Source organism: Mustelus asterias, chromosome 16 (assembly GCF_964213995.1).
Source record: "Mustelus asterias chromosome 16, sMusAst1.hap1.1, whole genome shotgun sequence".
NCBI lineage: Eukaryota > Metazoa > Chordata > Chondrichthyes > Carcharhiniformes > Triakidae > Mustelus > Mustelus asterias.
The window spans coordinates 43,329,387-43,344,424 of record NC_135816.1 but is presented as its reverse complement, the minus strand read 5'-3'; the positions used below and the strand labels follow the sequence as shown (position 1 = coordinate 43,344,424).

The 15,038-nt window shown below is 39.6% G+C and overlaps 1 protein-coding gene across 2 annotated transcripts in view; it reads right to left on the bottom strand.

Moving 5' to 3' along the window:
- Positions 1–1,331: 1,331 nt before the first annotated feature.
- slc23a1 (solute carrier family 23 member 1) overlaps positions 1,332–15,038 on the bottom strand; it is an 80,279-nt gene continuing 66,572 nt past the window's right edge. For both annotated transcript variants that reach the window (XM_078231032.1, XM_078231033.1), the window contains exons 11-15: positions 14,748–14,853; positions 10,475–10,604; positions 7,856–7,999; positions 4,862–4,957; positions 1,332–2,362 (exon numbers count right to left, since the gene is read on the bottom strand). In XM_078231032.1, coding sequence (XP_078087158.1) covers positions 2,118–2,362; positions 4,862–4,957; positions 7,856–7,999; positions 10,475–10,604; positions 14,748–14,853 — 721 coding nt within the window. In that variant the 3' untranslated portion in view covers positions 1,332–2,117. The remainder of the gene's footprint in view (positions 2,363–4,861; positions 4,958–7,855; positions 8,000–10,474; positions 10,605–14,747; positions 14,854–15,038) is intronic.

Here is a 15,038-nt window from a genome sequence, read left to right as displayed (position 1 = left end):
TCGTCTATCACTTCAATTATACTGGTAGGAAAAAAAAGCCATGATGTGGAGAAAGCTAAAAAAAAAGCCACAGGGATGGAAACCAATGTGGCAATTGTGTGTGGACATTAGTCAACAAAATATCTCACAGATGGCATTCAGAACCTGATGGGCCATATGTGGCCCATGGGCCACAGATTGCCCACCACTGGCTTATCAGCTGATGATCAACCTGTTTGGCCATGTTATTCACTCACCTTTCACGGTCATAAAACCCTGAAGTTGGACATAAATTTAGAGCTTATGGTCCAGTGGGGTAGGGATACTACTACTGTGCCACAAGACTTGCCCCTTAAACCTCATTAAAGGTGTTAATCAAACACAAGCCATAGTATCAATAAATAAAGCTTTAATCTTCTTTACACCTCTTAATCTAGTAAAAATTAAGTAGTCATTGAAAATGACACAGGAGGAAATATTTATTCCAACCTCACAGAGACAAACACAGCTGGCACACCCCCTCAAAATATGTAAACAGACCACTTCTGAGCTGTGTCAAATTTTTGGAGTTCAGCCAAGTATTCATAATGAGGCCATCTGGAAAACTGCTTCTGCTCAGACAATTGCCGATGGGCTCATCACGAATGCTTGATTGATCTCCAAAACTGACAAATGGAGTCAGGCTTGTGGGCAAATTTGTTTGATCAGCACTTTGAAGTTGTAACACTTTTTCTTTTTTTAAGGCCTGCTTATTTGGCTGTGCCATTAGGTGTACAAGGAGACATGGAGGCTAGGTGGGAGTGTGGGGAAAATAATGGGGCAGGGCTAAGCAGCCCTGTGATCAGCCCACTTCCGTGCCTCTGTTGCTGCCTCAGGACTGTCTGTCCAGGTCTCATGGAGATGAAAATACTGTGGGAGTGGAAGGACATGACAGTGAGAATCTGAACATGGCACAATTTGTGGTTCCTGACCCTGGGCTGCAAGATCCATCCCTTGCTGTCAGTCATTAAGATTTTGTTTTGTTCTACACTTCAAGGAGAAACAAACCATTGTTTAAGATGTGTTGCTGTTTTGCATTAATTAAATCTTCTCCAGTTCCCAAATGAAATCCTGCAGATAGCTTCAGCTCTGATGAAGGGTCATCCATTTCACAGTTTTTTCCTTCAGTATACGCAAATACTGAATGATAAAAGGTGGATGATTCAGAGAAGATCCATTTTTTTAAAAGAAAATTCAATATCATGTGTGCACTCATTAAGAATGTTTTATTGAACTAATGTTTCACAGACTTGTTAGACTGCTGCTGTGACAAATTTTACAGAGGGGAACAACTTTCTCCACCCCCCCCCACCCCCCCCCAGCTTGTAGGCCATACAGGTGAAATTTATACAAAAGGGCCAAATACATGTAACAAGATAATTCATTTAAAAATAATCATGGTGGATCATTGAACACAGAATTGCTGATTTAAGATTAATTCCAGCATCAGCACTGTGTATTATTAAAACATTGTTTCTAACATTGCTGCATAAAATGACATTTACAAATTCATGTAACATTTCTTCATGACAATATATTCAAAATATTTCCTTGGTTGGATAATCCACACAAAAGAGGAGTTTAATCAACTGAGTTGCACACTTGTCAATCCTTTAAGGTTGTGTCTTTCGGAGTATTATTATCTCAGACTTGAAAACAACTGGATTTTAAAATATTATGATTCAGAGAAAAATAATCTAACACTCAAAGAGTGTTTAGTATTAACTCTCCCCCTCCCACTTCTTTATGGATCTGCACTTGCTCTTCAACGTCGCATAGTAAGAAAATCAGCTCTTCAAATAATATATTTGACCTAGTTCTGAAGGCTCAAAAATCTATATTACATTCTAAAGACCAATAGTCTTGTTGATACTACACAGAAGGGTTTATTTCGGATGCAGCTTTCCAAAACTTAAAAATTAGACACAATTGATAAAAGTATACAAGATTATCTACACGTTCAACTTCCTCCCTGAAAATGCATTTGTGTAAATGGTGCTAAAAAATATCTTGCTGATGACTCAACTGTAGGATCCACCATGATGAAGTAGAGTAGCATATTAATGTGCGTTTAGTTTCACACATTGAAACAACACTTATTATACTTTGGTGCACACAACAACATGGTCACCATTTTCTGTTATGTGTGCAGCCGAGTCATTGCGCTTCTTCCTTGAATAAAATCCTATAAAAACTGGACAAATAGGCATGCGTTGTAAACACCGGACTTTTTTCACCATGTTCATTCCTATTGGAAAGTCATAGGTTTTCATATCTATGGATGTGTCACTATTTGCAAGTGCCCCTTCTTTCCATTGTACAAGTCCACGTTCCTCCTTCGTACCTAGTTAAGAAGTATGTTTTACAAAACACTGTAAATTAATTTTTGTAATGCATTTCTATTGTGCTTTTAATATTTTTTTAAAAACAAGATATTTCATAATGGAAATAGTGAAGGAAAGAGACCCCCAAGCCATCTCAGAAGAAATAGGCTACTATTTTTCCAGAAACTTAATTCTCTCTCGTCTGAAGACAAAATGAAAACTAAGAATAGAAGTTAAGGTTTCCAAAACTAATAGAAAGTGGGAAATGGTATTGTGCAAGGATCCATGCTGTTGTTCACCATGTACATAAATGACTTGAATATAGAAATTCAGGTTGAGCTAATAAGGTGAGGATTGCACCATAATACAGGACAAAGAGGCTAGCAGAATGAACAAACACAGCAAATTATGAAATGGTTCATTTGGTTCGAATTTATTCCTCCAAAGGTTGGAATTTAAAAAGGGGTAGTGGAGTAATGACATCAGGTAATAAAGATGCATTTTAAAACATCACAAATTCAAATGTAATATGATAGTCCAAAGATGTGCGGGTTAGGTTGATTGGCCATGCTAACAATTGCCCTTAGTGTCCTGAGATGCGTAGGTTAGAGGGATTAGTGGGTAAATATGTAGGGATATGGGGGTAGGGCCTGGGTGGGATTGTGGTCGGTGCAGACTTGATGGGCCGAATGACCTCTTTCTGGACTGTAGGGTTTCTATGATTCTATGGTAAGGCCATAAGAAGTGCAAGCAAAGTAGTCTGGTGTGTTTCTAGATAGATATATTTCAACACCCAAGGAAATATATACTAAATTTATGTGAAATCTTGATTAGAGCACACTTTTGAGTACTGTGCACAGTCCTGGTCTCCATACAGCAAAAAGATTATTGAAGCACTGGAGAAAGCACAGAAAAGACTTATAATGGAACCACAATTAAGAGAATGTATCCATCAGGAAATATTAAGCATGAAGGGCTCTTCACTTTTGGCAAAAACACTAAGAAAATACCTAATCGAGGTTGCCAAATTTATGAAGGTGTTCAAAAGTGGTTAGGTGGAGTAATTGGACAGGAGTATAAATAGACTGATTGAGCTAAACAACTGCTCCTGTGCTAAGAGTCTACATAGTTAGGATTGGTAAGCAAATGCTTAGTTGAAAAGGCTTTCAAAAGTTAGGGAAAAGTGAAGAGATGATGAGGTGATGAAAACTCTGTCACCAAATCTTGATTGAAGGAAGGAAAATATTCTAAGTCAGAGAAACAAAAGTTTGAAGTAGGTTGGGAGGTGGCGTGGGAAACAAAGATTGATGGAGATTGTAGAGGTGGGATAGCGGGGTAAGTCATGGACAGATCTGAAGACAAGAATTGAATACATCGAAGGACAAATCTGTAAAGTGGGGCTGGAACTTAGTTGCTTTCATTTTGTCCAGTGCAGTGCTTTGAGCAAATTGAATAGCTTTCATGCAGAGTATGGAAAAGTAAAAAAAAAATGGCATTGAAATAAATAGTGCATAAAGTTGACAGAAGCATGAACTGGGTATTTAAAATAGGGATGGAGGCCGACAGTAGTGCCAAGGTTAAAATAGATTCTTCGTGATGGATAGGACAAAGAAGAATTGAAAAGATAGGACAAAGAATAGAGAAAGGAAAAAAAGCAATGCAATTTGAGTAAATATGCCAACTTGAAGAACCAACACTGGTTTCATTGTGCCAAATGGCTTCTTGCATTTTAAATCATCTTATCTGACACTCAGAATGTATATTATCCCAGCATGCTCCTTGCACAGAGTGCTCTATAATAAATATTGCAGAACTTTACTTCAGGGGTCTATATGAACTGGGTAAAGTTTTCTCATCCCCTCCCGCCAAATAAAAGTTTAAAAAAATAAGCAGTCATTGAATTTACAACTTACATTATTCATTCGTTACCAGCTAACTTTCATGGTGCAATCCTTCGATGATTGTAGGTCAGGAAATTAATTATTTCACTCTGTATTTTACCCTCAGTCCAATTATTCAATCATATTCCAGAATAATTTTTTTAAAAAAATACATACCCTTAGCTCTTGGACAAATTTTTCTGAGGGAATATCTTTCCTTCAAATTTAAAATCTTGCTTATTGAAAAAAAGGATCAAATATTGTCAGATTTAAAGAATAAATTTTAAATGGTAATCGAACAGCATAATTGGATGGTCTTTAAAATACATCCAATGTTGGAAAGTGAATGGGGAAATAAATTTGGGTGAGAGTGGTTGAGGAGATAATTAACCTCTGCATGAAAGCTCATCTAGCGTAAGTCAAACTAAAACATAGTAAAACATGACTCGAAAAGCAATTACTGCAGAAAGAGGTACTTGTCTCTGCCTTGCCTCTTATCCTATCTCCCTCTCCTTACCCATCCCAACTCAAAATCCTGAATCATCCTTCAGGTTTCATTCACTACTCAACTCAAATACAGCAGCTTCATTTCATTTGAAATGTTAAATTGGATTCAGTAAAACATGAAAATAGCTGTACCTGGAATAGTATTATCCAAGATGAAAGCAAGGCAACCTCCAACAAACATTTCTGTTGTCAACAACACAGTCAAAATTTGATTAATTTCTGGACTACCTGTAAGACAAGAAAGTTCACATCAACAGGGACAAAGTGGAAAGGGTCGAGAGCTTCAAGTTTTTAGGTGTCCAGATCACCAACAACCTGTCCTGGTCCTCCCATGCTGACACTATAGTTAAGAAAGCCCATCAATGCTTCGACTTTCTCAGAAGACTAAGGAGATTTGGCATGTCAGCTACGACTCTCACCAACTTTTACAAATGCACCATAGAAACATTATTTCTGGTTGTATCACAGCTTGGTATGGCTCCTGCTCTGCCCAAGACTGCAAGAAACTACAAAAGATCGTAAATATAGCCCAATCCATCACGCAAACCAGCCTCCCATCCATGGCTGCCTTGGCAAAGCAGCCAGCTTAATTAAGGACCCCACGCACCCCGGACATTCTCTCTTCCACCTTCTTCAGTCGGGAAAAAGATACAAAAGTCTGAGGTCACATAACAATCAACTTAAGAAAAGCTTCCTCCCTGCTGCCATCAGACTTTTGAATGGATCTACCTTGCAGTAAGTTGATCTTTCTCTATCCCCCCCACCCCCAGCTATGACTGTAACACTACGTTCTCTCTCTCATTTTCTTCTCTATGAACAGTATGCTCTGTCCGTATAGCACGCAAGAAACAATACTTTTCATTGTATGCTAATAATAAATCAAACCAAATGTCCAGATCTTATAAAACAATAACTAAGTAAAGATTTGCATTGCATCCACCATCAGAGTCAACATTCACTTGCTCCATCACTGTGGCAGCAACGTGCATTGTCGACAAGATGCACTGCAGCAACTCATCAAGACCCTGTGACAGAACCTCCAAACTCACTCACCAATAAAGCCAAAGACAGCAGACACATAGGAACAAACCACTTGAAAGTTCCTCTCCAAGCCACACACCATCCTGACTTGGAACACTATCACCATTCCTTCACTGTCTCTAGGTCAAAATCCTTGTGGGTGTACCTACATCACATGGACTTCAGCGGTTCAGGGAACTGGCTCACCACATCTCAAGGATAATCAAGGATGGGTAATAAATGTTGGCCTTGCCAACAATGTCAAAACCCAAATTAATTAAAAACAATGCATTAAATTGAGCAATGCTGAGTAAAGAGAGAAGGATTCACTTAATAGAAATCATAGAAACCCTACAGTGCAGAAGGAGGCCATTCGGCCCATCGAGTCTGCACCGACCACAATCCCACCCAGGCCCTACCCCCACATATTTTACCTGCTAATCCCTCTAACCTATGCATCTCTGGACTCTAAGGGGCAATTTTTAACCTGGCCAATCAACCTAACTTGCACATCTTTGGACTGTGGGAGGAAACCGGAGCACCCGGAGGAAACCCACGCAGACACGAGGAGAATGTGCAAACTCCACACAGACAGTGACCCGAGCCGGGAATCGAACCTGGGACCCTGGAGCTGTGAAGCAGCAGTGCTAACCACTGTGCTACCGTGCCGCCCTTAATAAAGTGGGTGTATGCTGCCCTAGACACTTAATGATTTATTTTTAGCTAGATGAGTTCTTGAAGACAACGAGCAGGCGTTTTGGAGGCCGATTGTGCAGAATCCTCCTTTGAGGATTCTGAAGTCGGCTTCATAGTCTTGAATATTTTAACAGCAAGTCTTTGTACACACATACAGCAGGGGGTACAATTATGAAGTTGACTCCATCCAAAGTCTGTACACATCTCTCTCCATCTCTAGACTACCCTGGCTCTGGATCATGTGTTTTCTTACATCAGTGTGTGTGTATGGGATACTGTACTCAGTCTGTCATTGACCCTAAATATAACAGACTTTACTACCACAGATAGGGGCAGGATTGTAGTAGTGAAAGCCCTGAAATTTCACATTGTTCCCTGGTGTACTGGTACCATCAGCCTCAACACAATTTAAGAAGGCCAGGATATAATTATCCACCTGCAAGAGGGGAGTAGCCAAGTGAGGCATTTATCAAGGGTTCATACGCCAACTGGAAATTTCTATTTGACAGACAGGCCTCACACTGCAGCAAAAGGCAACCCAGTCAGACATAGCAAGCTTCCTGACGTGTAATGGAAGTGAGGATGGTGATGGCAGCACAAGTATTAAGAAACTCCCCAAGCCCTAATCCACCATGGCCTTCAGTCCATAGGTGAGCTGCTGGTCATACAAATCATTTATTCTTAACCTGGTTTTCAGAGGGTGCCTCCACTACAAGTCTGTCACTATCTCTGTAGGCATCAGCAGCACCCACAGACAGTAGGGTTGGCCACTGGCTAGCTCATCAAAAATCATGTTGGGTGCCTATATATGACACAGTGCATAGTTGGGACCTGCATTTGATCCTGAGGTCAGGGCCACAGTCCAAAAGTGTGACTAACTGCTCAAAGCTAAACTCAAGAAAATATATACTTTTATTATTCTGCATCTAGAGCCAATCAAGTCATTTTTTATTTTGTACTGCAGAGCAATTTACACAAATACACATACAAATGCTCTACCTTCACATAGGTCATTATCAGGTGGTTGGTCGGATCAGTTGGCTACATGACTACAGTGTGGTACAGGATGAGGCTAGTGGGGTGGGTTCAATCCCCATTCCAGTATTTTATGCCTCATTTCCTTGCTCCATGTCCGATTTGGCGTGGCGCCCCTAGAGCTATATAACCATTTGTTCTCCCTAATGTACAGAGATGCCTTAAATCCCTCATGGACTAATTCATCATCATTGAAATTATTACCGAATACAAACCCATAAAGCATTAGAAAAAACATAAGGCTAGTTCTCAATTGTATACAACTTGTTCTGCGATCATTAAGGAACCATATGCCTTTATTAATGCAGCACTTTAATTCTTCTCTCTTACAATTACATTAACACATGCACAATCAGCTTCCAGCAGGTAGCTTACCTGTATTAATAACAGTAGGGTTTGCATCCAAGTAATTTGGTAGCGTTAAACCAAAAAACATGGAGAATCCCAAGACAAAGAGATTGCGGGAAGAATTCATGTCTACAAACTGAAGATTGGAAAGCCCAACAGCAGTGATCATACCTGGAAAATAAAAGCCAGTAGCTTAAATTAAAAACCAAAATGATAATGCCAGCAATTTCCAAAACAAGAACATTGTATAAAACAATGTATAATGATAGTAAGTAACTGTGTAAATTAACAAAGGTGGCTTCCACCAAATGCATTTTGTAAAAGAATTTAGAATAATAAATGAGATGGTGCTTATTAACATAGAACTGCCTTATCACAAAAGATGTTACAAAGATAAGGGCAAAAAATAAACTGTTTATCTTTGGCTGCATTCCCCTTAAATCCAATGATACAACAGGCTTATTTTGACATTTATTGGGTGGTCCATGGGGATTCTAATTGTCCATTGTAACTTCAACAAACGAATCAAAAACCCAACTGGAAAAAAGCTTCTTCCACAGAAGCCACAGCAGACAAGGAGATTCATCCTCTCCACATACGTTATGCAATACAACTACTACTTGATATTTTAATTATTTCTTTATGCAACACATAACACTTACACATAATATCACAGCATTAATAAATAAGCAGACCTCATCAGTATGGCTCTGCTGTTTGTGACGTTTATACCGTGTGCAGTTTCACTGCCTGTATTTGTTGCAGTGTGTGACACCTCACCATGTAACATCAAAGCTCTATAAATTTTATTTGTAAAATTCATGGACTCTCTCTGGCTTTTCAGCAACTTAAGATTCCTCACAGAGAATTTGACTCTGACAAAGTAATTATTATGCTCAGTACATGCATGAGGATATTACAGATCGTAATATCATACTTTGAGAAAGTAGCCATAAACTCTGTTGTGGCTGCAATTTATGGACATTCGAAACTGGGGACGTGCTCAATTCTGTGGTCAATATTTAGTTAAACCTAAATAAGGGAACTTCCTAGCCACCTGTGAAGTTTAAACTGAAACAGTGTTTGAGGAATATTAAACCTCTAGGTTGTTGACCTCAAGAGTACCATAATAAACCAGTGAGACTATTTGAGCTCAAGTTGGGACAGAGATAAGATTGAAATAATATTGCCAACTATATTGCATTGTGGTGGTCTGAATCCCTGAAGTGTTAACCCTGCAGTTATGTGACTGAAGTTAACTGTTAGGGATTGCAATATAATAATACAGCCTGAGCAAAATAGATCTGGGTGTGTAAGACAGAAACACCTGAAGGACCAGAAAACATCTGAAATAGTTGAACCACCATAGCTGAAAGTTTTCTAATGCAGCCTAAGTACTGTATTTGCTCCAGCTTCCTAGCCTAAGAATCAACCTCCTGGTTATTAGCCTGCAGAGGCTTCACAGCTTCATGAGAATCATTTATATCTGAAAGATCCTCACTCCAACTATAGCATCAACTCAACCAAGGTGACATCAGGCCTGCATCAATATAAAGACAGAATTATAAATTCCATTTTTGTCATGATGGCTTGAACTGCATCTATATTTAACCTTTGTGTGAGAGACTAATGATTGAGATGTTGCATTGTGATGATACTGTGCCTTTAAGAAATGTATTCATATCATGTTTCATGTGAGAGGTTTGTTTAAAATTTAGCTGTTTTACACAATGCTAATTTGTCTGGGCACCAGACAGCTCACATGCTGAGAATGCGGGCTAATGATTGACGTGTTTGTTTTAATCTGAGTTAATACAGTTTTGTTTATTTGGTTTTCAGAGTAGGGTTTTGATAGAGTCATGTGCTTAAGGGGAGGAGCTAGACTTACAGGGAAAAGCAGGCAGTCACTGCTGGGCTCTGAAAGAAACAAGAAATGTATCTGTCTTTTTCTTTCTGGAGGCAGCTGTTTGGGACCTGCTAGGAGAAAAGATCAGTTGTCTGTCTCTCTCTCTCTCTCTTCAAAGGTGTTCTAGAGGCCTAAGGACTGGCAGCCCAAGTACAAGCACATAAGCTTATTTATTGCTAACTGATTTTGAAGAGGAGTTTAAGGACATAAGAGTACATAAGAATTACTTCCAATTGCTAACATTGGAACCAATAGAGATAGATTAGCAGTTAAAAATTGTATCTTGTCATGTTTATGTATTTCAAGTAGTAAATATTAAGCTAATTCATTTGTTGTAGTTAAACTGCAGTGTTAAGAGAAAGTTTGTTTTGATAAAAACTTTCTAGTGTGTCAATTAAATCACACCTGGAGTGAAACACTTTATCCTCAGACTAATGCCAAAATGGCAAAACTGTTGGGGTCTAGTTGGACTTCATAACTTACTTTGGAGTGTCTGATCCAGACCTTAACAGTGTTCAAACATTCAGGCCAAGTGTCTGGTAAATAACCTTTGCCAATTTTTCTTTTAAATACCAAAAGCCTGCTGCTGGAATTCAGTTTTAATTGAGAAAAATCACTGAGGATAGGGAAATACACACAGACATCCCAATTACAGATGCGACAGGACCACACATATCCTCTGGTAGCAATGCATTTCATATAAACAGCCTATAAGATACAAGCTGGAAATGTCAACTTACCAAACAAAGTGCAGAACATGCCTCCAAGAATGGGATCTGGGAGTGAAGCAAACAGTGCTGTAAACTTCCCTACCGTCCCCAAGACCAACATAATAACTGCTCCATACTGGACCACACGTCTGCTACCAACCTTGAGAAGCAGACAAATACCATTTAGAAAAGTTAAAGCAACATTGTGAGACCATTGTTTTATGAAGAATGGATGTAGCTCTGTGTAAAACCAAAATCAACTAAAGTAAGACACAGAAACCTCAATTTGATGCACCAACAATTTTGGTGAGAAATCTTTTTAGGTTGGGTTTACGTTTTCTAATGAAAATATTAATAATCCATTATGCAAATAATTACTTTATTGGAATGAAATGTTGAATTGAAAGATGTAGTCATGCTGTTATAAGGGTCAATATTACAATGGCACCTCAGTAAACTTATTGGAAAAGCTCTAGTAAATCCAGTAGTATGGAGTAGTTTCACAAAATGTTGTGCAGGGCATCTATGTTAGAGGTAGTGATAAGCAAAATATTCAAATCAGATGAAAAACCATTCATTGTCCACGTTCAGCTGCAGATGAACAAATAGGCGCAAACACCTACATTTTGATGGTAACCTGAGAATGAACCATAGGCCAGAATTTTACCATCCTGCCTGCCATGAGAATTGGAGCAGGCAAGGGACGGACCATGGACATGTCCATTGACCTCGGGGTGAGTGAGGCCATAAAGTCCCACCCATAATCTTTGGTCAAGTTTAGTTTTGGAAGAAAAAAATCAAATTCAGATCAATTTACCAGTTTGTTTATGCAGTGCTAATCAACATTCTAATCAAAGAGATGAGAACAAAATTGATTGAACAAATTGGATTTTTGAACAATGGGTTCTCAAATCTCAAAATGTTTGTATGGCCCCTTTAAGGGGCAGGTGTTAGTTGGTCATGGGACCCCCCTGGGGCCTATCTGGAGGAAGTTCATGAACTTCACCCATCAGGTGTTACGGTGTGGGTCCTGGTAGAAGGGGATCTTTAGTATGAACCTGGGAGTCAGTGGAACCAGGCTTGTACCTGCATTGAGTTTGTTTGTATGTAGTTTATCTTTCCTTCAATAAATCACTGAGTCAAGGCTTCCTCGTTGTGATACCTTGCGCTCCAACAATTTGAATAGATGATTTTAATCTCAATATTGCATGCAGAATCTCATTTGAATAAATATGTAAAATTTTGCAATTTGAGCCTTCATATTTTCTGTTCAATAATCCAATTGGGTGATAATTAAACAGTTACTTTAATATTAAAGTAGTTATCATAGTCACAGACTATGCTCAGCCCTCATAGAATGTTCATTGGAGATTCTTACTCCTCATATAAAAATGATCAAAAGCTTTGTTCCATGCTGCAGAAATGCAACTATTGATCCTGTTTTTTGACAATATGGTCAATTGAACATATACAACATATTCACAAAAGAAAGAATTGTCAACTGGCATCAAGCCAAGTCATTATACTATGTTGGCGAGCTTCAACATGCAGCAGGTTCAACTTTCATAATATAGTAATTCCATATATATATATATTCTAGTTGTCAGCTTGTTGCCAAGGTAACTTGACACACTGGCTGGATTCTGTTATTTCAATAAGCATTCACCTCAGCATTAGATGCACATATAACACCATTTTATAAATCCAAACATCATCTAATTAGTCTTTTATTAGAAAGGAAAATATTTTCAAAATTAACTATATTGTTTGAAATTGATGCTTACTGCAGAATAGTCCTTTCAGCCTCATTTGCTTCAAACATTCTCTATACCAGAAAAGGGGATGGCACACAGACATCATTTTCTAATCGGAGGCCCATCCACCCCCACCCCACAAGTGTGTCCCTATAACCACAAGCCTCTGCACCATAGCCCCCCCCCCCCCCCCCACTCTCCTCTTGGGGTCTCCTCATCTGGCTCACAGAACCGTCTACCCACCATCACCCTTTCCACAGCTCCTGGCTGTTCTTTGCTGGGACTGAGTGCCATCCCAGAAATGGCTACTGCCACCTGTGGCATTGGAGGAACCAAAGAGATGCTGGCCACCTGATTAGCCAGCAGTTCGGAGGTGGGACGTCTTACCCAAATGGGGGTGAAGTCTCATCTTGCGTCACTTAATACCCTTCTGAGTGCTGAATGGCTATGGGGCGGCCTGCCAGAGCAGAAGAGGTTTCAGCAGTGGATCAGTAAGCTCTGCCACCTATAAAATCATACCCTTGGAAATGGAATTTGACCACATGCCTGTTCCTCATCTAAAGTTGCTGTACCATTGTAGCCTACAACTTGTTCATATTTAAATGTATATAAATAGGATTGGGATTGGATTCAAATCTCAAGATTATTGTTTTCTTTATTACTTAAAAATGGTTTATGGATTTCTATTGTAGCTAAAAGTTATGACATGGTCAAGATGACCATTCAAAGGATGTCTTACGGTTTAGTGCATCTGGATACAATTTAACTGACTGTGATGTTGAGCCTCAGATAGAGGTTCTGTTTGACTAAACTTTGCCAACACATTGTGGAACAAGGCAGGTCAATGTAAGCCTACTTGTGACACTAATAAATAAACTCAAACTTAAACCAAGGTAATAATAAGAAACAGGTCAATAGGCCAGGTTGGAGGATATTTTAGAACCTGTTTAATTTGGACAGAAACTATTTCACAGAGGCGAGGGGTGGATTTAGCCAAATGGTAATGAATCGTCTAGGGTACTGTACATGATTAGAGAGCTCAAAGATCTTGAGCTTTACTTTACTATTTAGAACTGTGGTTTGAAACCTTTTATATGCCATGGCACACCTCTATACTATGAAAAAATATTTGAATCACCACCTCCTATTTTCTCTGTTTTCTTCACTTACTGGGAACTTTGTTTTTAACTTCTCCCTGTCCTCTTGCCTGTTTTTTTTTAACCTCTCTATGTCCCTCTCACTTCCCCCCAGGATTTGTGTGTCCTTTTTAAGTTTTCACTTTTTGTGTGGGCACATGGGGCCTTTGTCTTCAGCTCCAAGTCGGTTGGTCATGCACATGGGCCTGACCAACTTAAAAATATATAAACCATGTATGTACAGCTCTTTCCTGGACGGCCTAAGATTCATCTGGCCTTGGAGATGCCAACCACAGAGCTGCAGATGGAAGTTAGTTTTCTTTTAATTACATTAATTTTGAATGTGGTGGGACACGGTTGGTCTTCATGGAACACCAGTGTGTTGTGAACCACTGATATAGAAAATAAGAGAGAGAAAAAAGCCAAAAAAGTTTGAAAAAGTTTATGACCTGACTCAGAGGATGAGTGGGACAATGATGTTTATTTTCATATATAATTGCTACTTTGGAAGGGACTATTGCCATTTCATTGGAGGTGGCTTTGGAGCAGGGGAGGAGTTGCAGGGGAAGAGGGGGTGTGCCAGGAAGATAGGTAAATGATGCCATTGGATTGGTATTCTGATGTGTTCTCATCTCCTTCTGTCTTTCCTAGGGCAGGTGGGTAAGGAAATCAGGAAGGCAATTCGAGCCACTGGGAGATTTTATGAGTGGAATCCTTCTTTCTCAACCAGGGCAGCCTCATGTTGTGTCTACGATACAGTAGGTTTGAGAAGTCAAGCGTTCACCAGGACAAACTGCCTCGGTGAAACAGAGGAACTATAAATGTTTTGGTCTGTTGCATTAAACAGCTGCAGCCATGGCCATATGCAAAGCTGCTTTGCAAAGCACACCAACTACCTGGAAGACACTTCACCCGGTCAACACTGCATCCAACCTCAGCAGCACTTCCCGGTCTTCAGAGCAGCAAAGGAGCAAATTATGTAACTCTGTTGAGGGTCTAGGACATGGGGTTTTCCACTGCTATATGCTCCTGCTGCACCTCCAGCAATACCAGCTGCCTTCTCCACAGCCACATGCCCTCCACTAAAAGAAGTGATGGCCACAATAAAGTACATCAAAGGCGGCAAGACACCAAAGGGTCAACAGGCAGAGAGGATAGCTGGTTCTCAGCTATCCTGCCATGTGCAAGTCTCTCAAACTCTCAAGGCAGCCCCAAAACCTGGCTAGAAGCTTTGAAGCCTGCCATGTTTCCTTTAACCAGAAATCCTTCCTCTGCCAAAATGGCCATGTCGTCCTATCCATCCTTCCTAATGGTTTGGGGAACTTGGATGTAGGGTTTTAATTGGGTGTACTGTACAAGTTGTGAAAAAAATAGAAAAGTACAGTCAATTGACATGGATTAGAAAAAAGGTACTTTTGTAATTCCAAGGACCCCAATATTTGGGCTGGATGATGTAGAGCCATTTCCTGTTCCAAGTAATCCTGCAATGATACAAGATATTCCTTCAGTGAAGATCCCCCTGGAAGGCAAAAGGAGTAATCAAGGTTACAATCAGCCTTTATTATACACAGAAGTAGAGTCAAACTTTGTTTCTTTTTCACTTTTTAGGATTTGGTAACATATTAGGAAAATAGGAAATATTAGTAGAAGTAGACCATTTAACCCCTCAAGTCTGTTCGGCCATTCAACTAGATCATAGCTGAT